Source organism: Accipiter gentilis, chromosome 11 (genome assembly GCF_929443795.1).
Source record: "Accipiter gentilis chromosome 11, bAccGen1.1, whole genome shotgun sequence".
NCBI classification, from domain to species: Eukaryota; Metazoa; Chordata; class Aves; order Accipitriformes; family Accipitridae; genus Astur; species Astur gentilis.
In genome coordinates, this window is record NC_064890.1 from 5,323,398 (window position 1) to 5,349,194 (window position 25,797).

At 50.6% G+C, this 25,797-nt stretch overlaps 1 protein-coding gene across 4 annotated transcripts in view; it reads left to right on the forward strand.

The window, feature by feature from the left end:
* Window positions 1-25,797, forward strand: part of GATA3 (GATA binding protein 3) — a 26,153-nt gene extending 356 nt beyond the window's left edge. The window contains exons 1-6 of one of the 4 annotated variants that reach the window (XM_049814033.1): window positions 4,614-5,216; window positions 5,810-6,442; window positions 9,252-9,788; window positions 12,901-13,046; window positions 18,606-18,731; window positions 24,927-25,797. In XM_049814033.1, coding sequence (XP_049669990.1) covers window positions 6,202-6,442; window positions 9,252-9,788; window positions 12,901-13,046; window positions 18,606-18,731; window positions 24,927-25,211 — 1,335 coding nt within the window. In that variant the 5' untranslated portion in view covers window positions 4,614-5,216; window positions 5,810-6,201 and the 3' untranslated portion in view covers window positions 25,212-25,797. Of the gene's footprint in view, window positions 1-4,613; window positions 5,217-5,550; window positions 5,636-5,809; window positions 6,443-9,251; window positions 9,789-12,900; window positions 13,047-18,605; window positions 18,732-24,926 lie in introns of those variants that run through there. The other 3 variants (XM_049814035.1, XM_049814036.1, XM_049814037.1) reach the window with 3 other exon arrangements.

Below are 25,797 nucleotides of genomic sequence, written 5' to 3' on the forward strand. Positions count from 1 at the left end.
TTTAAAAAAAAAAAAAAAAAAAGGAGTAAAAACAGAAAAACCACCCATGTGGCTGGTTTCGAAGCGGAGGGGAAAGCTCACATGGGATGAGAAAGGGGAAACGCAGAAATGTCAGTCTAGTGTCTCCGTCTCTCTTTCTCTTGGACTATTATTATTATTATTATTGATTTTGCCAGCCCCTAGCTGGAAGGATGCTGATTATATTTTACTGATAAAGAGAGGGGGGGTTGGCCTTGGGGAAACAGATCATAATTCCTGCCTAATTCACGAAGGGGAGGGAAAAAAAAAAAAAAAAAAAAAAAGAAAACAAAATATTCCCTCTTCTCTCCGCCTTTGTTTAACCCGAGATTATCTCAGCAGCGTTACCAGGGCCCAGCCATCCTCACACCGGGGGCTGTCCCCGGGGGCTGGCAGGCTCCGTGCCCCGGGAGGGGCTGCCCAGCCAGGGAGATGGCAACGGAGAGGGAGAAAGCAAATTGCTGTATACAAGGGGAAAAAAAAAAAAAAAATTAAAAAAAAAAAAAAAAAATCTTCGGAGCTCTGCCCTGGGCCGTGTCCTCTCCATAACCCTCCCATTCGTCGCTCCCGGCTGTTTGTACAGCTTTACCTGTACTATTCTGGTACCCTGTAAAAAAAAAATACAACCAAAAAAAAAAACCAAAAAACCCAAAAAACCAGCCCCGCAAACGTAACTTAATCCGCTTTCAGTCGATTGTCTCTAAAAGGGGGCTAAAGGAAAGGGGGGGAAGAGAAGGGAAGGGGGGGGGCTTTTTCTGCCTGTCCCCGCCCCGAGGTGCCAATCGCAGCCGTGGGCACCGGTGGGGACGGAGGCAGCGGGTGGCCCCGGGTCCCGGCACCAGAAAATATATATATTTTAATAGGAAGACCTGGAAGAAAAAGAAAAAAAAAATAAGAGGGGGGGGGAAAGCAGCTTTAGTTCCCTTTGACTGCTCATTTTTAGGGGAGGGGTAGGCTGGGTAACCGCCCCATTTCCCTGAGTTTGTTTTTTTTGTTGTTTTGTTGATTTTTTTTTTCTGGGGGGGGGACACACACGACTTTCAGTGACTTTTGACAAAAGCCTTTCCTCTAACCTTTCAGCGCCAGAGCTAGCCCCATTTTCTCTTCACCTCCCCCCCCCCATCCCTCCCCTAGCTAGGAGGGATGCTGGAGCCTCCCCCCCCCCCGAATTAACCCCCGAGCCCCCGAGCCTTATCTGGCGGCTGGTGGCGAGCTTGGGGCTAATTGCTCCAACAATGGGCTCCTATTAACGCCGAGCTGTCACTGGAAACCCTGCTGGGGGCTGCCGGGGGGGGGCGAGGTGATGGATCTGCAGCCACAGCCTGGGAAAAGGACGGTCAAGGCCAGCGCAAAACCCCCGGGGATCACAGATTAATCCGAGGAGAGGGGAAAAATGATGGGTTTGCTTTTTTTTTTTTTTTTTTTTTTCCCCTCTTTTTTTTTTTTTTTTTTGGGGGGGGGGGGGGTGTGTGAGGTTTTGCACTCCCCACCACCTTTTTCTCCCGGCTGGGAAGGGGATAGGAAGATCGTGTCTATGGAGGTCGGGGTGAAAATGCAATGGGCGAGCTGAGAAAATTCGATTTCAAAGCGGGTGTCCTCCTCCCGAAATTAGGGCTGGGGCTGGCAGCCCGCAGGGTCCCGCCGTGGCAGCCCCTGTCCCCCCCCCCGAACCCCGTCAGGGCAGGACGGGGCCCTCAGGGCTGTTGCCACTTCTTCCCCCCCCCCCCCACTGACCAGACTTGGTGTAACTATTGATATTTTTTTTTTTCTTTACTTTATTTTATTTTATTTTACTTTATTTTATTTTACTTTATTTTATTTTATTATTTTTACTTTATTTTACTAATTTTTTTTTTCATTTTATTTTTTAACTTTATTAATTTTATTTCGCATTAAACATTCCACGCCCTCCAAACAGCTGAAGGAAAGCGGTTTCTCTCTACCCCCGGACAGGGGGGAAGGCACTTTTTCTCTATGGCTTAGCAATTTTCTGACCTCTAGATGGAAATTCCCCTCCCGTGATCCCACGGCTGTAGGTCCCAAGGCTGTAACTGCGGGAAGGGGCAGGTTTGGGACTCTCAGCTCACCTGCCCAAAGATCCCAGCTAAGGACTCAGACACCCCCCCCCCCCCCTCCCTTATCCAGATGTTAAAACAGATTTCTTTTTAAAGTGACTTTTTTTTCCAAGGGCTGGAGACCACACCCTCGCCCGCAGGGTCGGGAGAAATTTGGGGAGCGGGGCTACAGGGGCAAATCCCAGGGAAACACTTCGCCCTCACGTCCATAAAACGTTTAAAGCTAAGACGGGGGGGGGGGGGGGCAGTTTGTGTTCTTGCCTACAATTAAACGCTTTGTAGAGGATGCTCCCCTCTTCGCTGTCCTCCTCCTGGCAAAGAAATCCGTCCCCCCCCCCGCCAAGGAGGAGGGGTGGGCAAGGGACTTCTGCCTCCCCTGATACCCGGGACAGTCCCGGGGGGGGGACCTGCCACCCCCATCCCGGTTTGTCCACCTCTGCCCCCCCCCAGGCGCTCCCAATCGGGCACGTTTCCCCGGTTCCCCCCCCACCCCGGCTGGGCTGCAGCTGGTTCCCTCCGGCTTTGGGTTTTTTTTGGGGTTTTTTTTGGATTTTGGTTGGTTTTTTTTTACATAAAATGAATAGGTATGTGTGCATCCCCACCGAGAAAGCGTGCAACCTCAGCGCTGCTGTTCTGTCCCCACGCCCAGCGGCCGATGGGCCGTACCGGGGGGCTTAAACCCGGGTTTAAAATGGGCTCAAGGAGCCGGAGCATCCTCCGTCGGGGAGGCTTAGCTCGGCCGGCCGGGAGCGGAACGGAACGGAACGGAACGGAACGGAACGGATCGGAGGGTTTTCCAGGCTGCAGGTCGTGCCCAGCCCGCGGGGAACGGCGCTGGCCCCGTCCACCGGAGACCGGAGACCGCCCCGGCGGCACCCGGCAACGGCAACGGGAACGGCGGCCGCCGCGGCGGAGCCCCGGGTTTTAATTAGAGCCCCCCCGTATAAAAACTCCTGAGAGGCGCTTCCTCCCGCAGCCGGGCAGGCGGGCTCTTGCCGGCGTGCGGAGAGACAGCACCCACGGGCACCCTGTAAGTGACTTTCGCTAGTTCTTTCTCTTCTCTTCTCTTCTCTTCTCTTCTCTTCTCTTCTCTTCTCTTCTCTTCTCTTCTCTTCTCTTCTCTTCTCTTCTCTTCTCTTCTCTTCTCTTCTCTTCTCTTCTCTTCTCTTCTCTTCTCTTCTTTTTTCTTTTATTCTCTTTTCTTTTCTTTTCTTTTCTTTTCTTCTCTTCTCTCTTCTCTCTTCTCTCTTCTCTCTTCTCTTCTCTTCTCTTCTCTCTTCTCTTCTCTTCTTTTTTCTTTTATTCTCTTTTCTTTTCTTTTCTTTTCTTTTCTTCTCTTCTCTCTTCTCTTCTCTTCTCTTCTCTTCTTTTCTTTCCTCTTCTTTTCTCTCCTCTTCTTTTCTCTCCTCTCCTCTTCTCCTCTCCTCTTCTCTTTCTTTTCCTTTTTGTTCCCTTTTCGTTTTTCTTTTTACTTTTCTTTCTTTTTTAGTTTCTTTCCTCTTTTCTTTCTTCTTCTTCTCTTTTTTTTTTTCTTTCTTCTTTTCTTTTCTCCTTTCGCTTCCTTTTTTTTTTTTTTTTTGCTGTTTATCTCTCTTCTTTCTTTCTTTTTTTCCTCCCCCCCCCCCTTCTTTTTTCCCTGTCTTCCTGCCTGTCTGCCCACCTTTCCTTTCTCTCCGCATCTTTTGTCCTTCTCTCTCTCCCCTCTCCTCGCTCCCAACCCTCCCTTTCCCCTTTTTTCTCTCTCTTTCTCTGTTTTCCCTCTTCTCTCTCTCCCCCCCTTTCTCCTTTCCTCCCCTTCTCCCTCCGCCAAGTCTCCCTGTCCCGGGCTTATCCCCTGCCCGGTGTCCCGGGGCGGGAAGGCCAAGGCCGTACAGTGCCGTACCGTACCGTACCGTACCGTACCGGGCCGTACCGGGCCGGGCCGGGCCTGGCCGCGGTGCCGGCGGGGCCGCTAGGGGATGCCCTGGCTCAACACAGCGGCCGGGCCGGGCCGGCGGGGCGCGGGCTTCCAGCCAATCAGCTCCTCCCGGGGCCGGCGCCCCAGTTCCTGCTCTCCCCCCATTGGCTGAGGCGGCCGCGGCGGCGGCCCCTGCTGGGCGGGCGGGCGGGCGGCGCTGCGGGAGGGGGGGGTCGCCGGGGCCGGGGGGGTCCCACCCGCAGCCCCACCTCGGCCGGGGATGGGGGGGGGATTTGGGGAGGGGGGGGGGGGTGCCTCTTCCCGAGCTGCCTCCCTCCCGCAGCCTTTCCGTCTCTGCTTGCGCCCCACTGGGACCCCCAGTGGAACTGGGGGGGGGGGGGGGGGGGGGGGAACACTCCCCCCCCCCTCCCAAAGCCGTATCGTTTCCAAACGCGGCCGTTTCTCCGCGCTGATAGCCTTCAAAATCAGAAAAATGGCTAAAGCCTTCCTGAGGCGGAGCCGGTGGAGGAGGAGAGGCAGCTTTATTTCAGGTGCCCCCCCCCCCCCCCCCTTCCCGCAGGTCCTGCACCTGCCGGCGCATCCCCGGCCCCGCTCCTGGGCTGGGGGTGTGGGGAGGGGTGTGGGGGGGCTCCGGTCCCTCTTGGCACCCCCCCCGGGTTTATCAACGGGAGAACCGATCCGCTCCCCTCCACCTACGACTACTTCCCGAAGTGGCCACTCGGGGGAAAAAAAAAAAAAAAAAAAACCAACACAAAAAAAACCAACCCCAAACTTAATTTCCCCAAAGGGGGATGGGGGGGGGGGGGGAAAGGTTAAAAGAAGTCGGGAAAAGGGGGTTCCCGGGGGTGCGCGGCGGGGGCGGCCGGCCGGTCCCCTCCTCAGGCGGGGACAGGCTCCGCCTCCCCCGGGCTTATGACACTGGAACCTCCTTAAGTTGCGTCTCGCCACAGCTGTCTGTAAGCACTGAGCCGGCTGGCGCCATCCTGCTCCTTTCAGAAAGAATGCCTTCCCTGTAAAAAAAAAAAAAAAAAAAAAAAAAAAAAGGGAGAGAGGGGAAGGGGAAAAAAAAAAAGAGAGAGAGAGAGAGAGGGAGGGGAAAAAAAATCGGGGGAAAAAAAAATAGGGCGAGCGAGCGAGCACAATCTGATCTGATCAAGCACTTTCAGCTTCATCCCTTCTGGGTCACATACTGCTTCTCCACCAAGGTTTGTGCGGAATTTCTTTGGCAACTTGTCGCTTTTTTTGTTTTTTTTCTTCTCTCTCCCCCCCCCCCCCTTTTCTCCTGGCTCTTTCCCTTCACCCCCACCCTCTTCTCCATCGCTTTCCCCCCCCCTCCTCGATTCCCTCCCCCCTTCTTCCCCCCTTTCTCGGTTGCATAATAATTAATGAGCAATCAAAGTGACTCTAGGCTGCAGAGCAGCGAATGGCACAAGTTCTCACCGGCTTAAGCCGCTGGAGCTTCTCAGGTGCAAATGGAAAAAACAAACAAATAAACAAACAACCGCGAAGCCAAAAAAAAAAAAAAAAAAAAGAGCAAGAGGAAGAGCTGAGGCGGCAGGAGCGCGGTTAGAGCCGCTCGGCTCCGGAGAGGAGAGAGCGAAAGAGAAAGAGGCGCTGGGGAGAGGTGGGTCCAGGGCAGAGCAGGCGCTTCCCAGGGATGGCTGCCGAGGGATGGGATGGGTTTTCTCCTGCCTAAAAAGTCAGGTGCTAAAGTTCAGAACTTCTCAAGCACGTTTCTCTCTCTGCCTCTCTCTCTCTCTCTCTCTCTGCTCCTTCCCTTTCCTCTTTCTCGTTACAGGTGATCAAAGAAGAGAAACATCTGCAAAAGAGCGGAAGATACTGAGGGGATCTCACTTCGTAGAGATTTTTTTCCCCTGAGTTTGTTTGTTTTCTTTTTTTCCCCCCCTTTTTTATTATATTCCTTTTTTCCCTTTTTTTCTCTCTCTCTTTTTTTTTTTTTTTTTTTTTTTTTTTTTTTTTTTTGGAATCGATCGTTTATCACCATACCCCCCCCCCTCCCTCCACTTCAAACCTAACCAGAAACACCCCCAAACTCGCCGAGCACTTTCCCCTCCCCACACCCCCCCGCATCACTCCAGCACCGTCTCCCCCTCCGCTCTCAAGCCCTCCGCGCCTTGCTGAGGAGGAGGAGGAGGAAGAAGAGCAGCGGCGGAGCAGCGAGCGCGGAAGATGGAGGTCTCCACGGACCAGCCGCGGTGGGTGAGCCACCACCACCCGGCTGTGCTCAATGGGCAGCACCCGGACTCGCATCACCCCACGCTTGGCCATACCTACATGGACCCCACGCAGTATCCTCTCGCCGAGGAAGTGGATGTACTTTTTAATATCGACGGACAAGGCAACCCCGTCCCTCCGTATTACGGCAACTCCGTGAGAGCCACCGTGCAGAGATACCCCACGGCCCACCACGGTGAGTGTGTCCACCGAGACCCCCGGTCCCTGTCCCGGTTCCCACGGGTGGCCCCGCTCCCGGTGCCGGTGCCGGTGGCTCCGTGCTGTCCCCAGCCCCGGCTGCCGTCGGGCAGACCCTCTCCTGCCGGTGGGGAAACTACGTCACGGGTGGATTTTGGGGTTGGCTTATTGGAAATAATTCAAAATCCAAGCTTCCTTCCTTTCTTTCTCTGTTTCTTTTTTATCTTTCTTTCTCTTTCTTTCTCTCTTCCCCTCTTTCCTTTCTTTCTTTCTTTCTCTCTTCCCCTCTTTCCTGTCTTTCTTTCTCTCTTCCCCCCTTTCCTTTCTTTCTCCATTTCTTTGCCTATCTCTTTCTTGATACTTCTTTCTCGCTTTCTTTCTCTTGCGCTTTCTTTCTCTCCTTTCTTCTCTTTCTTTCTCTCGCCGTCTTTCTCTCCTCCCTCTCCCCCTTCTCCTTTCTCTCTCTCCCCCCTCCTTCTTTCTCTTGCTTTCCCTTTAATCTTCCTCTTGTTTTCTTCCTCTTTCCCTCTCTCTTTCGCTTTAGTCCGTGTGCCCCCACCTTCATTAGGTTAACAGTTAGGGTCTTCATACGGTGTTTACTTTTTTGCACGATTAAGCTGCTCTGGAGAAGAAAAGCAAGCTGGAGAGCAGGGGTGTGAAAACGACCCTGCTGTCCTCACGCTTGGGCTATTTTATTCGCACTTGGTGAGCTCGTTAGGCTTGGGTCGAAAGTTTTTGCACATGCACCCAGGGCCGCACCACGGTGTGTGTTCAAAATAAGAAAGAATGAAAAAAAAGAAAAGAAAAGAAAAAAAAAAAAAGAATCCCTTGGTGTAATGAGGTGTCAGACCCGGTACGTTTTCCTGAGGATCCTGCAGGAAGGTATTGATCCGCAATGGGAATTTTGTTCCTGGGTCACAGCTTTTGGAAAGGAGGTGAAATACCTGGGGCCGATGGGGCCCAGGTCCACGGAGGGATGAGTGCTTTGGTGCCATCTTTTATGAAGAATCGGAGAGAGCCAGTATTTGTAGCTGGAGTTTACCTGTATGGTTACAAACCAGGGAAAAGAGAAAAATTTAAAAAAGGAGGCAAAACCCCCCCAGATGCTGATTTGTGAAGCCGGACAGTGACCTCTGTCGTGGCGAATTCTAAACGCGCGAGGTTTGCGGTGGAAATCACCCCCAAATCAAGGAGAAAAAAGTGGGACGAGGGAGTGGAGATGGAGCCGAGCCGGGTTCAGGGGGCTGCTCCCAGCCCTCAGCTACTTGTTGAGTGCGAGTCTGCATTAGGCTCCGCTCAGTAACTGCATTGTTCTGCTATTAGTCCCTTTAAAACAATTATTTCTAAGGATCAGCAGCCTTTGTCCTTTCCTTCTTTTCTTTTCATTTCTTTTTTTTTTTTTTTTCCCAATATATCAGCAGAAAGTGGAAATGCGGTCTCTCTGATCTAGCCTGAATATTATTTACTATGCTACTTCCTGGAGAAGATAATGAATCTTGACCCTTTCTATTCGTATAACCCACCTCCCCTTCCTTTCGAGCAGTTACTTTCAGTATTGTTCACAAATGTCTGGTACGGTGAAAACTAGCTTGGAGATTTTCTAGACACACACAAGCTCCCATGCAAACATACATGTCCACACTGCACCAGCTCTTTAACTCTCTGTGGCTCTCTAAGATCTGTGTTTGCATCTCTCCTTCTGTATATTTAGCAGCCTCTCTACACGTTTCACGATACCTACAGAGGTTAAGGCTCTCCAGATGTCAATGCGTTTCCAGGGCTTTATTAGCAGGCACTAACTTGCTCTCTTCCAGTTGAATAACTGTGTTTTTCAGCTTACAGCGATTTGCTGAAGTTGCTGTGGATTTGGGTAGATTTGGTTCTTTGGATATATTTTTTTTTTTTTTTTTTTTAGCAAGGGCAGAGATTGATTTAAAATATTAGGTGCCGTCCATTAAGAATGTTTCTAGCCAAAGAAAAAAAGGTTGGAGTGCGTAAATCTAGTGATTTGGGTTTTTTTGTTTGGTTTTTTTTTTTTATTTTTTCCCCAAAGTCCAGGTCTGTATTTCAAAATACAAGTGAAGGGTGTCTTGCCATAAGAAGGGGATGGAGGGTTTCTTTTGAGACAGTTGGTACTCTCTGCGTGTGCCATATCGCCACGAAAAAAAGCCGTCGAACATTTACGTGCAGCCTCATGGAAGAGAAAAAAAAGCCAAACTGGGCGGTTTGCAAAGTTTATCATCCGCTCTGCTGGGAAGGTTATTCTCACGTCTGTGGGCATCTTCTGGTCGCCTTCGTTCGGCCAGAATATTCCCAGGGTTTGTAGCCCACGGCTGCGCTCGGGAAATTATTTTCCAGCTAAGAGAAAAAAAAAAAAAAAGATTTCTGCAGCCGAGGCTTGGCAATTTCACGCAGGATCTTCGCTTCAAAGTCCGCGTGGGATTGCCTGGAAGAGGGAGAGAGCGCAGCAGGGCTCGCCAAATTCCCTGTCCCAGGGCTGGCATCCCTCCTCGGGGGGGTCCCGACCCGGCGAGCGCTTCCCGAGCAGGATGGGGGCCGCCACCTCGGACTGTTGTGGCTTTTCAATTTTCCTTTTTAAAGGGGAGCGGGCCTTGGCATCGGGTGTAGTTTCGCCCGCTCCCCCCCTCTCCCCACTCCTTTGGGAAGGAGGAGGAAGAGGAGGAGGAGGAGGAGGAGGAGGAGGAGGAGGGGAAGGGGGGGTACAGCCCGGCGCCCCCCCGGCGGGTTTGCCGGGGTGGCGAAGGGAACGTAACCGGCTTTTTTTTCGCTGTGTTTTCTCCGAGCAGGGAGCCAGGTGTGCCGGCCCCCGCTGCTGCACGGCTCGCTGCCCTGGCTGGACGGGAGCAAGGCGCTGAGCAGCCATCACAGCGCTTCTCCATGGAACCTCAGCCCTTTCTCCAAGACCTCCATCCATCACAGCTCACCGGGACCCCTTTCCGTCTACCCACCCGCCTCCTCCTCCACTTTATCCGCCGGCCACTCCAGCCCGCACCTTTTCACCTTCCCACCGACCCCTCCTAAAGATGTATCCCCGGATCCGTCCATCTCCACCCCCGGCTCCACCGGTTCCACCCGGCAGGACGAGAAGGAATGCATCAAATACCAGGTGTCCCTGGCCGATACCATGAAGCTGGAGTCCTCTCACTCTCGGAGCAGCATGGCCTCTTTAGGAGGAGCCACCTCCTCCGCACATCACCCCATCACTACCTACCCACCGTATGTCCCAGAATATGGCTCTGGACTTTTTCCCCCCAGTAGCCTCTTAGGAGGATCGCCTACCGGCTTCGGGTGTAAATCGCGACCGAAAGCACGGTCAAGCACAGGTAGGGCTTTTTGGCTTCTTCATCCCTTTTTTTTTTTTTTTTTTTTTTGGGGGGGGGGGGGGGCGGAGAGGAAGCTATGGGGGAGAAGGCATAAGGCTGAGGCTCCCCCTCCCTCCCTCCCTCCTCCTCCTCTCCGCAGGATGCTCACAAACAGCCGGGGGATGAAGGCAGCGGGGACTGACCCCCCCGGGGGCGACTTTACCTTCCCCACAGGTTGCCCCGCTGGGTTTATAACCCAAATCTCCCCCCCCCCCCCAACCAACCCCAAGCACGCCGGCTCAGGAGCCCAAACCTCTGTGTGTGTGTGTGTGTGTGTCCCGCCCTTCACCGTTGCCTCAGGGCTTCTGCCCCCCCCCCCCCCAGGGCTTTTGGGGGGGGGGGGATCAGTCCCCCTCTGCCACCCCAAGCGCCTTACGATGCTCTCAGCTGCGGCGCCTAAGAAGGAAGCGAAACCGAGGGAACCGCAGCATTAGTGTATCTCTCTGGATTTTAATAATGGTACTAAATCCCGGCCAACTTCCCTCCGCCTCGCTCTTCCCAGGGCCTCTTCCCGCAGATGCGGGAAGGATTTTCCCTGGGGCGGTGGGAAGGGTCTGGGGGGGGGGGGGGGGGAAAGAAACTCACCCACGCAGCCCCCAGCCTCATCCAACTCCTTCCCATGGGCTTTGACCACCCTTAATGCAAGATCCCAAAAAAGCATCTCCCCCCCCCAGCTCCTTCCCCGGCGGGAGGGGGGGGTCCCAGGGCTGTGCGCACCCCGAGGAAAGGGGGGAGCGGAGTGAGGGGGGGGGGGATTGCGCGGCTGGAGGCTCCGGGTTTGGCCGGTTTGTGCTCCGAGGGGTAGTGTGTGAGCCGAGGTTTGTGTATGTGTGTGTGCAGGGGAAAGGGCGATTAGTCAAAACTCTTTTTTTTTTTTTTTGGTCTCTTTCTCTCCTTTTTTTTTTTTTTTTTTTCTTTTTTTTTTTTTTTTTTTTTTTTCCGAGGAGGCTGCTGCAGGGTTGCCTGGCATGAATGAGATCAGTTTTCAGGGTTTTTCCAGGGTGACATTTACTCTGTCTGTCTGAGCAGGGACTGTCTCTATTTAGCTGATATGTTTGAGCTAATCCAATTATTTTCAGACTGCTGCACGCGACAGTTGCATTGTTTATCCAGCGCCAGGAACTTTAATAGAGTCCGGATGCGGTTAGAGTGACAAAAAACCCAGACCTGTATGTTTTGTACATGAAAGCAGGAGAGAGAGAGAGATGGAGTGAAACAAAAGAGAGGGACAGAGACTCAAACAGCCCCGGAGCGGCTGTCCCGTTTAACCGGAGGGCAACAAAACGACCTGGGTATTAACGGGAGCGGCTCCCCGCCTGGCCCCGGTACGGACCGGGTGCTGTGGCAGGGGAGGGACCGGTTTATTTTTGCCCCCGGTACAAGCCGGGTTGGGGGTGATGCGCTCCCCCGGCCGCCCCGGTGCCCGCCGAGGTACCGGCTGCGCGGTATTTTCAAACCGTCTTGCCCCCCCCCCCCCCCCCCTCCCCGCCTCTTGTTTTCCTTTTGCCACTTTCTGTTACTTTACCTTCTAGAGAGACATCTGCGGTTCCTGATAAACCAACCCCAGCAGCAACACCTTTTTTTTTTTTTTTATTTTTTTTTTTTTTTTTTTTTTTAAAGTTGATTTTAGCAAGCTGGGAAGCTCGCAGACAAAGAGGGTTAGTGCTGGAGGAAAAGGAGGGAGGGGGTGTTTCTGCAGGATGAAAGAGGGAGAAACGGCTGCGAATGTCTTTTTTTTTTTTTTTTTTTTTTTTTTCGGTGTTGGGGTGAGAGGAGAGGGGTTTAGTGCAAAGGCTCTGGAAAAACGGTTGCCGTTTGTGGTTAGGGCGCGGATGCCTCTTGCTCGAACACAACGCGGGTTGGGGCAGCGGGGAGCGGGCTCTGCGCTGAGTTAGCTCTGCTCTGGCCAGCTGAGGTCTTCTGCTGCTCTCAGACGGGCCAGGAGTGTCATTAGGTGCAAGAAAAAAAAAAAAAACAAACAACAAACAAAACCCAACCCAACAAACCAAACACCCAACAAAAACCCACTGAACCCTCTGAAAGTAGCTGAGAGGCATCCCCATCCCCCCCAGTTCCCTCCTCTGAGCTGGGAGCTGGTGGGCCGGGGGACACCCCCCCACCCCTCGATAGCCAGGGAGAGGATAGAGAGGTGCCAAAAAAGGAGAAGAAGAAGGAGGGAAAGACCTTAAGCAGGGCTCAGGCAGGCTCAGGGGCTGTTTGGGATCCCAAATATCAGGGATGGACCATTCGGCTGCAGATGCCATGGGGAAGCCAGCGGGGTTTCCGCAAGTTGGGTGGTGGAAGCTTAATGGCAAATTAATCGATAGCGGATATTGGCAGAGCGGCTGCGTATTGGCTGGGGCCGGGGAGGTGTTTTGATTGTTGATCTGTGATTATTTTGGGGGTCCTTGATGTGGTTTGACCTGAGGCCAAAGGAAGAGCCCCCCTCCCCCCCCCGGGCTCATGTACCCCCGTGGGAGTTGGGGCAGTGCTCAAGGAGTGACCCTGGGGTCCTCACACCCATCAGAAAGGGGGGGGCATGGACTTAAATTTGGTATCCATCCATCTGGGGAGGGTTGGAGGCTTCTTGCAAAGCCTGCCAAGGTTTGTCTGGTCTAACAACATGGGGTCTGGAGGGCTGTAGAAGCCCTTAATCCAGAGGTGAGGGGGAATTTTCCAACACCCCCCTCCTCCCCCCCAAAGGAGGGACCTGTGGGAGGGGTGAGAGCTTCTCCAGGGAGCCCCTCGAGCCACCATGGGGTTGGGGTTGTCATTGTCACCATCCTTCTTCCTTGCTGCTGGGACACAGGCCTGATGCTGCCTGTGGGGGGATGCTGGGGAGGGGGACAGGATCAGGCCCCACCAGCCATGGGGCTGTCGTTCAGCCATGGCCTTGGACCCTTCCTTGGACATCCTGAGCTTGGAGAGGACTGACAGGGTCTGGCATGGCTGGGTCTCTCAGGGGGGTGGTTTGGTTTTTTTTGTTCGTTTGTTTTTTTGGGGTGGGTAGGGTGTCCCCAGCCCCTTTCACCTCCACTTTCCCTAAGTGAACTATGTGCTCTCTTGTTTCCAGAAGGCAGGGAGTGTGTAAATTGTGGGGCTACCTCAACCCCTCTGTGGAGAAGAGATGGCACCGGGCACTATTTGTGTAACGCCTGTGGACTCTATCACAAAATGAACGGGCAGAACCGGCCCCTGATCAAACCCAAGAGAAGGCTGGTGAGTCTCCTTTTTTATTCTTTCTTTTCCTTCTTCTGCAACTTTTGCTCCTTGTCTGCAGCTCGGGATGAACAGGGAAGCTCAGCCAGCTCCGAAATCTGGTCCCGCTGTGTCAGAGGGCTGGGAGCGGGGGGATGCTCGGAGAGATGCTCCCAGCTGCTGTGGGCCTCAGTTGTCTGGTCCTCTCGCAAACTGCAAAACGGGTTAAAAACCCAAGATCCAGGGCTTCTTGCAAACCAGAACTGAGTTTTCTCCCAGGTCACAATGGGGAAGGTGCCTCCGCACAGCGCTTCTGGATGGCGACCCAAGGACGGTGGCTCTTTCTAGGGGCTAAAGGGCAGAGTAATCCTTTTCTGAGTGACCAAAGAGATTACCAGGAGAACAGAAGATTTCTCCTGGGCTCTCCACGCTGCGGTCCTCCCCTTCCCAAGTGTGTCTCCATCCCCTTTGGCTGGCAGCGTCCTAGAGGGGGGACCCAAACTGGGTACCGGCCACCACTGGGGCATCAGCTGGACCTTGGTCCTGCAAAGGGCTTGGCTGATGGTCCTGGTGCCGCTTGAACCTGGTGTGGTCATTTGTTCCTGAGCCGTGTGCGTCTCAAATTGTGTCATTCCCCTCCGAGTCGGTGTGAGTGAGGACACAAGGCAGGGGATGGCAAAGCCCGGTGAGCGTGCAAAGCCGAGCGTGTGCCCCGGGGCGGCAGGAGTTGGAGGCAGACGAAATGTGCCGGTAAATATTTGAAATCATAGTTGCAAGCCTCGCAACTGTACTACGCACAGGCAGTACGTTACAGCATCCCCAGTGATCTATTTATGAATTTCCCTGGAAGCCACAAAAAGGTCTGGAAGCTGTGGGCATGGCTAATAAATGCGTTGAAGTATATTTGGCAAATAATCAGGCAAACCACAAGGGGAAAAAATATATCAAGCGGGGGAAAAAAAAATATGTTCCCTGCTTGGGAAGTTATTGAATGTTTCGAATCGAGGCACGTTTGGTTTCGTTAGGATTAAAGACGTGGACGGGCTCCTGGGGGCCGCTCAAAATGCGGAGGAAAAGCGGCTCTCGCCTCTCCGCGGAGTTTCTGAGCTGATGGATGGATCCGGTCGGTTGCGTGAGGCTTGTGCCCGGCATGGCCGGATCCTGCGGGCAGGAGAGGGGTGCTTCGCTGCCCTCGTCTTCTCTGTGAAGATGCTCACGGCCTCGGTCCGGCAGCTTTTAGTCACGGATTTCAGCTTCCTCACCTGTGTGATGCCCGCCAAATTGGACCGGCTTTATCCCCACGGGCGCCGGGAAGCGTTTGCAGGATACGGCCCCAGGAGGGGTTACGCTGCAAGGGGCAGCGGCGTCAGCTCTGTCTGGCTGTGCGGGTTTTGAGGAAGATGCGGGTTTGCTCCTCTGCCCCCAAACTTCCCACGGGTGAAACCTCTGCATGCCTTCCTATATGGGCTTTTCCCATATAGGAAAATGTTGGTCTCCTTCACCTCTCATAGCCTTGTTAGAAAAAAGGAAAAGCTTTCTAGGGAGGGAAGTACAGGCTGGGATTTTAATTTTTTTAGGCAGCTCTCTTGTTCTCCTCCCCCCCCGGCCCTTCTGTCTTAAACACACACACCTCGTTTGCTTTTTTATTTTTTATTTTTTTTTCCTCGTTCTCTATGTGTAAAGCTAACTTCCTAGGAAAAAGCTGCCGGATATCTGAGCCCTGGAGATAACTCCTAAACAACAGCTCCGTTTCCCCAGCCCAAACACACAGGAGCTTGAGCGTATCCAAACAAGCGGAGGGGGAGGCAGAATAGGAAAGCGGCTGGAAAAGGGGGGGGAGAGCTTTCAAAAAGTGTCTGATGGAACCATGAAAGAATGTCCCGAGTCACTCTCAGCCCGGCACATGTAAAATGAACTATATAAATAAATACATTGTAAAAGGTCATTCTTGAGGGGGGGAAAAAAAAAAAAAAAGAGAAAGAAAGAAAAAAAGTAAAGAGAGACCTTGTCTTGCACAATCACTCCAATCTTGGGCATTTTAGTTTAAGTTACAGAAAGTTCCCGTTCTTTGAATGTAGCCTTTGCTAAATGGGAACTTTTGATTTATCTATATATTTTTCGTTTTTTTCAGCACTGCAAAGAGAAACATTTCCAGTGCTGTTTGCATCTGTATTTATTTCCCTTGCTAACCTCCGAAAAAAAAAAAAAAAAAAAAAAAAAAAAAAATCAGAAGGCCCCAAAGCCGGGCCCGTGTTTGCATTTCGTGTGCATAGATGTAGATGTGCACGCGTCTGTGGCTTGACTTGATCTTTCCTGACTTGTGAAGGCGAGCGGGCTGGGGAAGGCAGCGTATGGATGGAGGCTCAGGGTGGGGATCCAGTGCCTGGTTCTCTCCCTCTGCCACAAGTTCCCTGCGTGACCTGGGACTGGTTTTGTAGGCTCTGATCCCAGGTGCGCTAATGAAAGGACTCTGATGGGTTGGAGAGAGAAGGCAAATAAATCCTTAGATGCTGAGAACCCAGCCCAAGCCTTTTTAAATTCAATGGGTGTCTTTGTAAGGATTTCTTTTAGGGGAGATGGCTGGAAAAGGGGGCTCGGACAGCTCTGCTTCATCTTGGGGGGAAGGTGGAAGGTCTGGAGATGTTGGCAGGAGGATCAGGAACAGGCAGGTGGTCCCACACCACCACTCTGCTTAAAAGGTCTATGGCCCTCTCAGAGACCGCTCCTGTCCCCGTCGAAGCCAGCGGCAGCCAAGTCACTGAAGTTGCTGAGATAAAACCTTCCTTTGGATTTTCTTCCCTTCCCCTGTCCATGTGGATGCAGAGCTCTTCGTTTCCGTCTCCAGCCGCGCTGGTTTTGGAAAGGTTATGGCCAATTTCTCAGAAGGCCCATGCACGTGCAGTCTTATTTTAGGAAGCTAGTGCTTGCAGCTTTGTGGGTAGCCCATGTAAATCCGGACGGTGAAAATGCCCCTAAATTAAGCATCGTTATCAGTGCTTGGTTCCTCCTGCACCACCCTCAATTCCAACTTCTCATCGCTGCCAGCCCTTCTGAAGTTGTGCCCTCGCTCACATGCAACTGGGCCACGGGGTCTGGTCCTACAGATGATATGGGGCACCCTCTTAGTCATCCCATTACTTACATGGCCAGGTTCGGGTCGGTGATTAGCGTCAGTGGATGCCATTGCTGGGAGCTTTTACAATAGCGTTATTATTCATTGTTTCCTGCCCGCTGCCGGTGTCTCCAGTATAAGTTGGTACAGCATAAAAGGTACAGTCTGGGACCAAAAGAGCACAGAGTTCAAAATATTCAGCTAACAACGCTGAATTTTTGTAGGGGAAATGCGGCAGATGTAAAAGGTTTCAGAGAAGACAGTGGATGTTGTGATTTATGCGTTTATTTAATGTCAGAGTTTGTCTGAAGGTAGCAAGGTGGTGACCAGGCGCGCCTTTTAAACACACTTGCCGTAAGAGAAATTATGGCGAGTGCCGTGTAGAAACCCCAAATATCTTCAAAGGGGATGTTTCCCCTGTGTGGGCTGAGTCAAATATCACTGGTTTTTAGAAATTTCCTTAGGCTTGATTTTTGGGTCTGATAAGGGCAAAGCTGCCACTGAGAGACTCAATCCAGCCTCTGAGCCATCCGTGCTGGCCGGCGGGGGCCGAGGGGGCCGAGACCTGCGGGCTCGTCCCTCGGATCTTGCCGAGAGCCTGGCTCTACAAGCTGTTGTGTCCGTGCTGTGTTTGAAGCACGCGTATTAAACCCAGTGATTTTGATGGGAACCAAATTTGGGGCCGTGGCATGGTCCGGGGGAGGACGGGACCGAGGCGTGTTTGCGCGTATCTGTCGGGGGCTCTGCCGTTGGTGGTGGGATGCTTCAGCTTCTCCTGCCGGCACCGGCATTTTTGCAACCAAAGACCCACGTGCCGTTCCCAGCTCCTGCTTGTCATCAGCACGGAGAAGTCAGCTAGAGGCCTCATCGGGCTTGAGATCGGCTTGTTTCACCGTGGGTTGTGGTCAGGGAAAATGGAACTGTCCCCACGGGCAGCTGGTGAGAGGCCCTTGCTGTCAGATCAGGAGCTCTGTGATGCTTCCCAATGCTCATGGGCACGGTGTTATTTATTTTTCAGACAGTCCTTTTTGTCTAATTAAAAGAAAAAAAAAATGCTACTCTACCTAAAACAAAACCAACCTGTCCTCTCCCCACCTACGCCACATTCAATTATGATTAAAATTGCAACATGACCTAACAAGAGTTGGTATTAACGCTAGCGCTGTGCCAGTGTCCATGTTTGCATTTTGGGTTTGTTGTACGGTATCCAAAGATGCGGTATTTTTTTTTTTTTTTTTTTTTTTTTTAAATGTTGGATGTGCTACAGTGTGCGGCTGTGTGGGGTGAGGGGTAAATTTGAAACAGTAAGAGCACAAAAGAGAGCATTAAAGGCTCAGTTCTGCAAGGTGCCAAGCATTGCTATGATCTGGCAAATCGCTTAAGCACATGTTTTAACTTTAAGCACATGAGCAGACCCATTGAAAGCAACGCATTGGGATGAAATCAGAGCTCTGGGACTGTGTCATATTGATGAAGAAGAGATAGGACGGGGATCTAAAGGTCTTTTTTTTGGGAGCTGTAGGCACTTGCAGATATGCAAACATGCATACACGTTCACATAGAAGACTGCAAACTCCTTCTCCTCCCTCAGCGGCAGAAGGACAACTTGTTTGCTAAAGTTACAGTTTTTAAATGATAAGCACAAATTCATCCATGTGAAAGAAGAGCGACTTTGCTAAACTTGGCTTTGCTAAATCGTTATCACAGCTAACAAAAAAGCTTCTGTATACACCTTGACACGTAGACTTTTTTTCTTGTTCCTTCTCCTTTATGAAATGGTAAATTCTTCTTTCAGGCTCATTACCAATCCTTAAATAAACATGAAGGTTTAGGCTGCAAAAGGGTGTAATTAAAAAGTTGGGATTCTTGCTCTTTGCCACAGTGTTATTTCCGATCTGGAGCCCGTATCCTTTGAAGCTGAGCTGAATTTACGGGACCGGGCTGTGCTTGCGGTCGGACCCGGTGAGCAGCTGCCCACCAAACTCAGCGTGGGTCTCACCCGGCGCTCGCTGGAGCCACTGTGACTCATGCCGTTGACTCCGACAATTATTAGTTCAGGCCCTGACTGCAGAATTAGACCCCTGGGGGGTCTGAGAGAATTAAGATGGAAAGACATGTTGGCATTTAAATAATATTTTCCCCTCTGGAATGGGCTGTGCCAGCGCTGCTAATTTTGATGAGCTCTATCAGAGGTTTAGCACTCACTTTTAGGATGCCCTTTGGCACCTGATTCAGTTCATATATAATTTGGGATTAAAGTACCTCGGGGATTTTTTTCAGAATTATTATTTGTTCTCACAAGCCAGTTTCTGGAGGCCTCTGCCGATGTGCGTCAGTCTTGCAGGGTTGATGTTTTCTTTCTCAGCTATTTTGCTGATTGCATCTTTTTTTTTTTCTTTTTTTTTTAACACGGGTGCTTTTCTCTCTCTCCCTCCTTCTCTTCCCCTGTCTCCCCCTCCTTCCCGCAGTCTGCAGCCAGGAGGGCGGGCACGTCCTGCGCGAACTGTCAGACCACCACTACCACCCTGTGGAGGAGAAATGCCAACGGCGATCCCGTCTGTAACGCCTGCGGGCTCTACTACAAACTGCACAATGTAAGTGTGACTGTAACACTCAATAACGGGGCCTCAGTTGCGGTGCTCGGTGGTCCAAACTCTTGCTTGACTTAAGGATTTCCAGTCTTGGGTGGTGTTGAGATCTCCCTTATCCCTTTGGGGACCTTGGGGGTTGGAGCGATGAGTCGGCGTCCCCTCAAACGTAGCTGATCCAACTTGGGGAGCTATAAAAAGGGCTGTCCGTGGGTAATGTTAGAGCTTTGCCATGCCTGAGCCAAGAAAGGAGGGGTGCACCAACGCAGAGAGACATTATCCGCTGCTCATCGGGCTCAGTGCGTTGGAAAAGACAACACGCTGTCCTGCAAGCCGATACCCCTTCTATGCGTAGCTTGGTTCCTCCAGCAAATACAAAATCCGGAAAAAAAGCAAAATGTGCCAGCAACTATTTAGATCTTTCTTGGGTTTGTGGCAGCCTTTGTCCCGTCCCTCCACCCGTCCCCAGAGATGATTTATTTAGGTCTTGTGTTTGCCCCGGTTGACGCAAGCGATTCGTAAAGCAAAAAGGACTTGATTTAGCGGGCTGCAGAGTCTGCTCAACCTGTGATGTGAATTTTAAAGTGTCTGTCATGGAAGGGAAGGAAAAATGAAATGAAATGGCTGGCAGATTTAATCTAATATCTCCATGCAAAGCCAGCTTGCAGGAACCAGGAATATGTGCCCCAGGGAAAGAGCTAAAGGGATCTGAAAAGTCTTCTACTGAATAATACTGCTAATAAAGGAGTCTTAAAGCTACTCCTGTTACTCTCATTCCACATGTGGCATTAGAATAATTATTATGTCAGAAGAAGGAAAAGACTTTCAATTTCTCTGCTTTGATATCACTTTTTTTTTTTTTCTTTTTTTTTCTAGTGGTCGTTTGCTTTATGTTTGACTTAGAAATCTTGGGCTATGTTTTGCCCTCGTGCCCACCCACGCAAACACATCAAAGACGGATCGGGTTTCGTGGGGCATCCAACCCTTGTGGTGTCTCAGTCCCTTCCATTTGTTATTTCAAGCTCTTTGGTTTCTTGGGATGAGTAAACAAGTTTGGATTAAGTATGAAAAAACCCCCAAGTAGGCTAGTTTTTCACCTGTTCTGTGAGAGGCATCTCTCTTGGAAAAAAGGAAAATGTGTTTACCCTTTAGTGGGCAGGCGTCTCAGCACGTTTTGAGTCCTATGTAGCAAGCAAAGCTTGTCATCAAGCTCTCAATGTGATGACTGCAAACAAAGGGGTTGGACCTGGAGTGAAAGCTCTCAGAATATCACAAGAAAATGTTCTGTTTGCTATTTCCATGGCAAGAAGAGAGCAAGGTCAGCCGACTTCACTGGAGGAGCCTACGCTTGTGCTATGTTTTTATTTTGGCCTTTTATTTTGGCCTGGTAGCCACCAGTGGTAGGACTTAAATCGCGTAGCTTGGGAGACCTATAGGGAGACCTATACCTGAGCTGCTCCCCCTGTACCCCAGCAAAGCCCTTCAAAGAAAATAGGCTCTTCTCGGGTGCCGTTGGTCGGACCTGATGGAGATGCCTGTGTTTGCATGAGATGACTTGTACCCTTGAAGACGGTGTATTTTCTCCCCGTGACGGCAAAAGGTGGCAGGATGATGAATTCAGATGTGTCTACCTGCAGCGTAGACATCTGCCTGGAGGAATCCCCCCTGAGGTGTCTAGAAAGGTGCCTGGGTGTCGGGCCTCTCCAGAAACGTGCCTGCAAGAGCTCATCCTTTTCTTTTTCACACTAGCGTTGTGAACCTAGTTGGCCTGAACTGGCCCCTAGATCCAACTGTTTAGGGAAACTCCGATCCGGCTGTGAAATTTGCGACATGGGGCAGGCCTTGAGCACATTGGAACCATTTTCATGTTCATTAAAAACACCGACAGCTGCTTAAAAGCTCAGCACAGCTACTTAGCAAAGTCAAGTAGTATCTTGCCTTATGAGCAACTCGATTAATGGGACCTGCTTAAATGAAACCCCTAGAGGACTGAGATACTGTGTGCAACAATAGAACTAGGCAAGGATACTAAAATCTGGCTATGAGTGGGTAAATCCTTTTGTTTTTACCTTTCTAAGGTGATGCTTAGTTATTACTGCAGTGAGAAACAGGCAGCATCGCGGCTGGTAGTCCTTGAACATTCCACCCTCAGCTTTAAAGGTCCACAAAGGCAGAGCATTGGAGCGCTATTCTGCAGCCCAAATGGCTTTAGAGGCTGTGACTGGGAAGGCCACATTGTGCTTCGGAAGCTAAATAGGAGCGAGTTTTTTGTGACCGGTGATAAGGCGGTGGTAGCTTCACAGAAATGCCTTCTTTTTTTTGGCTGCTGGGACGCAGGACCTACGGAGCTGTGCTAATTGCCTGGTGAGTTGCACCAGCATCCTCCTTTAATCAGCTCAGGGCAGGGAGGAAGTTTGGTGGTTGCACGTGGACAAGGTTCCTCGGCTGATACTAATTGGTCTGGTCTGTTAAAGCGCAAGACTTTTGTGTAGGCTGTGGTCCTGCTCCCTTTGTGTATCTTATCTGCATCGGTTCTCCATCAGGAGAGGTGTCAGAAATAGAGAGGCTCATCGTGGCATGTCCCTCCCAAGCAGCTGCGTGTTTCAGCACTGACGTTGCGTCAATGCTAGTGGAAAGTCTTTGGTCACCTGGAAGGTGCCTTCACCTTGTTTCAGGCTAGTTTGTAGCAAATTCCTGGCTGCTTTTTTACACCCTCCCCCCCGCTCCTCTTTTGTCTTTTCTTTGGGTTTAATGAATTTTTCTTGGACCTTCAGATCATTAGGGTATTTTAATGGATTGATCTGAAGATGAAACTTACCTAGTTTTTAAGTCCACACCGGGAATGATTGCAGTAAAAAGGCTATCTTTTTCATGGGGCTATATCAGTTTGTTTTACTGTTGATTCCCACAGCTTAAGCAAACCCATTTGTCAGTAGGATATAAGCAATAATCATAATAGTCTTGGGGTGCATTTATTGAAGCTGCTGGCATTTCTCCCACTGACTTCAACAAGAGCCGGCTCCATTAACACCAGTATTAACAATGACTAATATTTCACATTGATACGGTGCCTTTCATCCTGTGGCATCCCAGAGTGCTTTCGAAGATACAGCCAGCCTGGAAGATTAACCCAACATTGTAATGACTATGTCTGAAGGATAAATCCGCTTCAGTGACAGGACCTTATTGAGGTCAATGGCAAAATCCCATTGTCTTCAGTCAGAGCAAGATCAGACCTCTAATGTTTAAGACTGTCCCCTGGATTTGATCTGTTGAATGTGAGGGTCTTGTCCTTGTTATTTTAGTCCTTCTTAGAAGCGGGATGAGCCTTCACTCACTTCAGGGATGGATGGGAGTGTACCTTGTTGTAGGTGCACAGAAGATTGGCCTGTGCCCATAGAAATAAGTGAGTTGCCATTGTTTTTGGTAAAAGTCCTGAGAAATGGCCTCTATTTCACAATATCCTAAAGCAGGGCTATGCGTCCCAAGAGCAGAGCAGCTGGTACTTTGCATATGATAAAACAAAGAGCATAATTCCTGGCCATAATTAATTGGCTCCATCTGAAATTAATGAATTTCATATACATGCACTGGGCTGGTTTAATTTTAATTTAGCATGTGTTTGTCATTTTTATCATAATGAATTTTCATGGAGAAGGTCTTCCCTCTGGGTCTCTCATTTTTCTACCCCAGCAACCGAGATGGGTCCATGGCTTTGATGTTTTGAAGATCGCTTCAACTCTGCTGTGACTGCCCTTTGAAATCGCTGGAAAAATTTGACTTGACTGTGCTGGTCTCACTCTTCCTGACATTTATGCGTGTCCTTATCTGTTTGGCACTTGGGTCAGGTACCTGCTAGAGGGTGAGACCACGCATGCCGGGATGACGTGTCCAGCTAACAGCTTGGATGGCATCTCTGACCCCAGTTGCGGGGCTGGCCATGGCTTTGTCACCCTTAAGTTTCACATCAAATCATGGCCTGGGGCAATCTGTTCTTAGCGACTGAATGAAACATGAGAGACGTTGCTTTGAGGACGTGGTCATTGTCCTGCAGGACACGACACACCGTGCTACACAGGGTCAGGACCCCGTGTTTGCTCTAAGAGGTAGCATGGTCCCGGTCCCAGTCCCAGCACCAGTCTGTCGTCGCTTTGCCACTGCCACCTCCTGAGCTCGCACTTTTGCTGCTTCACCTGGAAATCAATTCTGCCTGCCCCTGAGCCTTGGTGTCACGATGCAGATCCTCATTAGGAGCTGGGGCTCATGTGTACCTCCCTGGATCTGAGCCGGACTCATCGGGGCATGGAGACTTCCAGGTCTCCTCTAGTGTCGCTGCCTGGTGGGGCTCACCTGGGGCCGCCTCCTGCCTTTGAACTTGGGCAGCATGTCCCTGTTGGCTGACTTAAAACAGGCCAGGCACAGATTTCCCAGCCCGGCCATCCAGCTGGAGCAAAGGGCCATCCTTGTGTGTGTATCCCTCTTCCCGCAGCGAGGACGGGAAGCCAGGCAGGCGGGTGATGGTGTATTTAAAGCCCGTGACGTTTGAGGTTTTTGCTTGTTGCTGCCCCAGGGCTGTTGTTGGGCTGCGCATGGGGAGATTCCTCCTTCCTACCTTTAGCAAGCAGGGCTGATCCCTCTGGTTCCCTTTATCCAGAGGTAGAGGAATCAGTCTTTTATTCACCCATTTTCAGGATGAGGTGAAGTTTCTTATCACTGCTGGTGCAAAGAGCCTGGAGTCACTAATTCAGACTGGGATGATGAACTTTGGGATGCGGAAACCGGAGCAGATGAGCTTGGTCCTTCCTCTCCCCGTGCCTCCATCCCCACGTGTAACAGGGAGCTATTGTATCCCTGCCTCCCCGGGGAGAGAGATCCGTGAGTGATACCCATGCTGCGGGGAAAGGCACCAAGCAGTGGCTGATGAGCAAGAAGTGAAACTTTGCTGCGATCTGGAAGAAGGGAGTGCTTTGTTCCTTGCACTGATTTAAGATCTTATGGCTGAGCACCCTTGCAGGAATCTCTTTTCATTGTCCTTCACCGGGGTTGAGGCAGTAGTTGCCGGTGGATAGCAGATCAATTTTTTCTTGCTTTTCCCCCTTTTGCAGAATATCCATCGGCATTGCCGTGTGCTCACATTTATTATGAAAAGTGGTGTTCAGCCCTGGGGGGTTTGCTGGGCTCTCTTGTCTTCTGCTGTTGGTGAAACTCTGCAGAGGAACCAGTGCAAGACCTGTGTAACTCCTCATGTAGGCTCCCAAATCTGGATTTTTAAGGATGTTTATGGATACTGGATGCATGAACCCCTTCCCAAGCGTGGTCTTCAGGATTTCACGGCACCTGTGCTGATGCATGTTGTGGTGCTGGCTCCCTGTGCAGCAATAGGAGTTTCTTGCAGGAGGTCCAACAGACCTTTTGCTACCATTTTGTAACCCCAGTGGGTGTATGGATGGTCATTGCTGCGGTGTATATCCATGCAGAAGAATTTAGTATTTAGGTTTCCTACAGGTATGCCTGCATGGAAGTAGAAAACGATCTGCTGGGCAGCACAGATACGTGTTTCAGGCCCTGCCAAAAAACCTGGAAGGCTTTAGAAATAAAATCGCATTGGCTAAAGTAAACCTGAAAGGAGGGTCAGAGCAAAATCCTTCCAAAGAAGAAAAATAAGACAAATACCTGTCGCTTTTGTGAAGAGTTTGCCCAGCTCCCTAATGCCACTGTGAGAGTTTGAGACTCCTTGTAGCACTGAAATCCCAGCAGCTCTTGCAGCTAATGGTTTTAGATCAGTCAGGAAGCCTCGGGGTGAGACTGTGTCTGCGGGGAGTATTTCAAGGTGATAATGATTGGTTTCATTCCTAAACACGGTGCAATTACCTAATGTGCAGATAGCTGAAATTTTTCAGCCGCCGTGAGTTATTCGGGTACGTTTTGCTCCTGTGAGGCTCTGCCAGCAATTTTGTGTCACCTTGTGTTCAGAAGTTTCAGCGGAACTTGGGATTTCCTGGTGGGATCGGAATTTTGGGATGAGGGGAAGAGTTTGTGTAGCCGTGGCACATGGGGTGTACGAGGGGAGGAGGCGGGTGCTGGCTCTTCAGCTGGTCCTGGGCACATCCCTGGGACTGCCCGGGCATGGGGTACACAAATCCCGCGGTGATTTGGGGAGAAGGGATGGAAGCACAAAAAAAATAATTGATTTTTGTTTAGATTAACAGACCCCTGACTATGAAGAAAGAAGGAATTCAGACCAGAAACCGAAAAATGTCTAGCAAATCCAAAAAGTGCAAAAAGGTCCATGACAACCTTGAAGACTTTCCCAAGAGCAGCTCCTTTAACCCCGCCGCCCTCTCCAGACACATGTCCTCCATCAGCCACATTTCACCTTTCAGTCACTCCAGCCACATGCTGACTACACCGACACCGATGCATCCTCCATCCAGCCTCTCCTTTGGACCTCACCATCCTTCCAGTATGGTCACTGCCATGGGTTAGCGAGAGACTCCCCTGCTGAATGCTTACGGTCTCAAAATGAGATTTACTTTATATACTTGCATTTTTGCAGGCGTGTGGTTATGGGTCTGACGTCCCGAATCAAATGGGAGGGGGAAAAAACGAATTAAAAAAAAAAAAAGTTATTTGAAGGCGTAAGAGAGAAAAAAATAAAAAAAAAACCAGAAAAAAACTACAAAAAGCACAAAAAAGGAAAAAAAAAAGAAAAAAAAGAGAAAAAAGTTAAAAAAAAGGTTTTAAAAAAGTGATGTTTGCCACTTTTTAAAGGAACTCACTATGGCGTCTATGTATTCTTACCCACTGAATCTGGATACCATTTGTGAATAAGCCATTCAGAACTTGCATTCCCTATTGGACAGGATCTCTAGTGCTGTGAAAAAAATAAAATAAAATAAAATAAAAAACGCTGAACATTGCATATAACTTATATTGTAAGAAATACTGTACATTTGAGGAAGACTTTATTGCATCTGGGGAGCTGTAAAGAAAAAGGCATGAAGGACTCCGAGAGATTTTTTTTTTAAAGGAAAAGAAAAAAAAAAAAGAGGACGGGAGGACAATTTAAAAA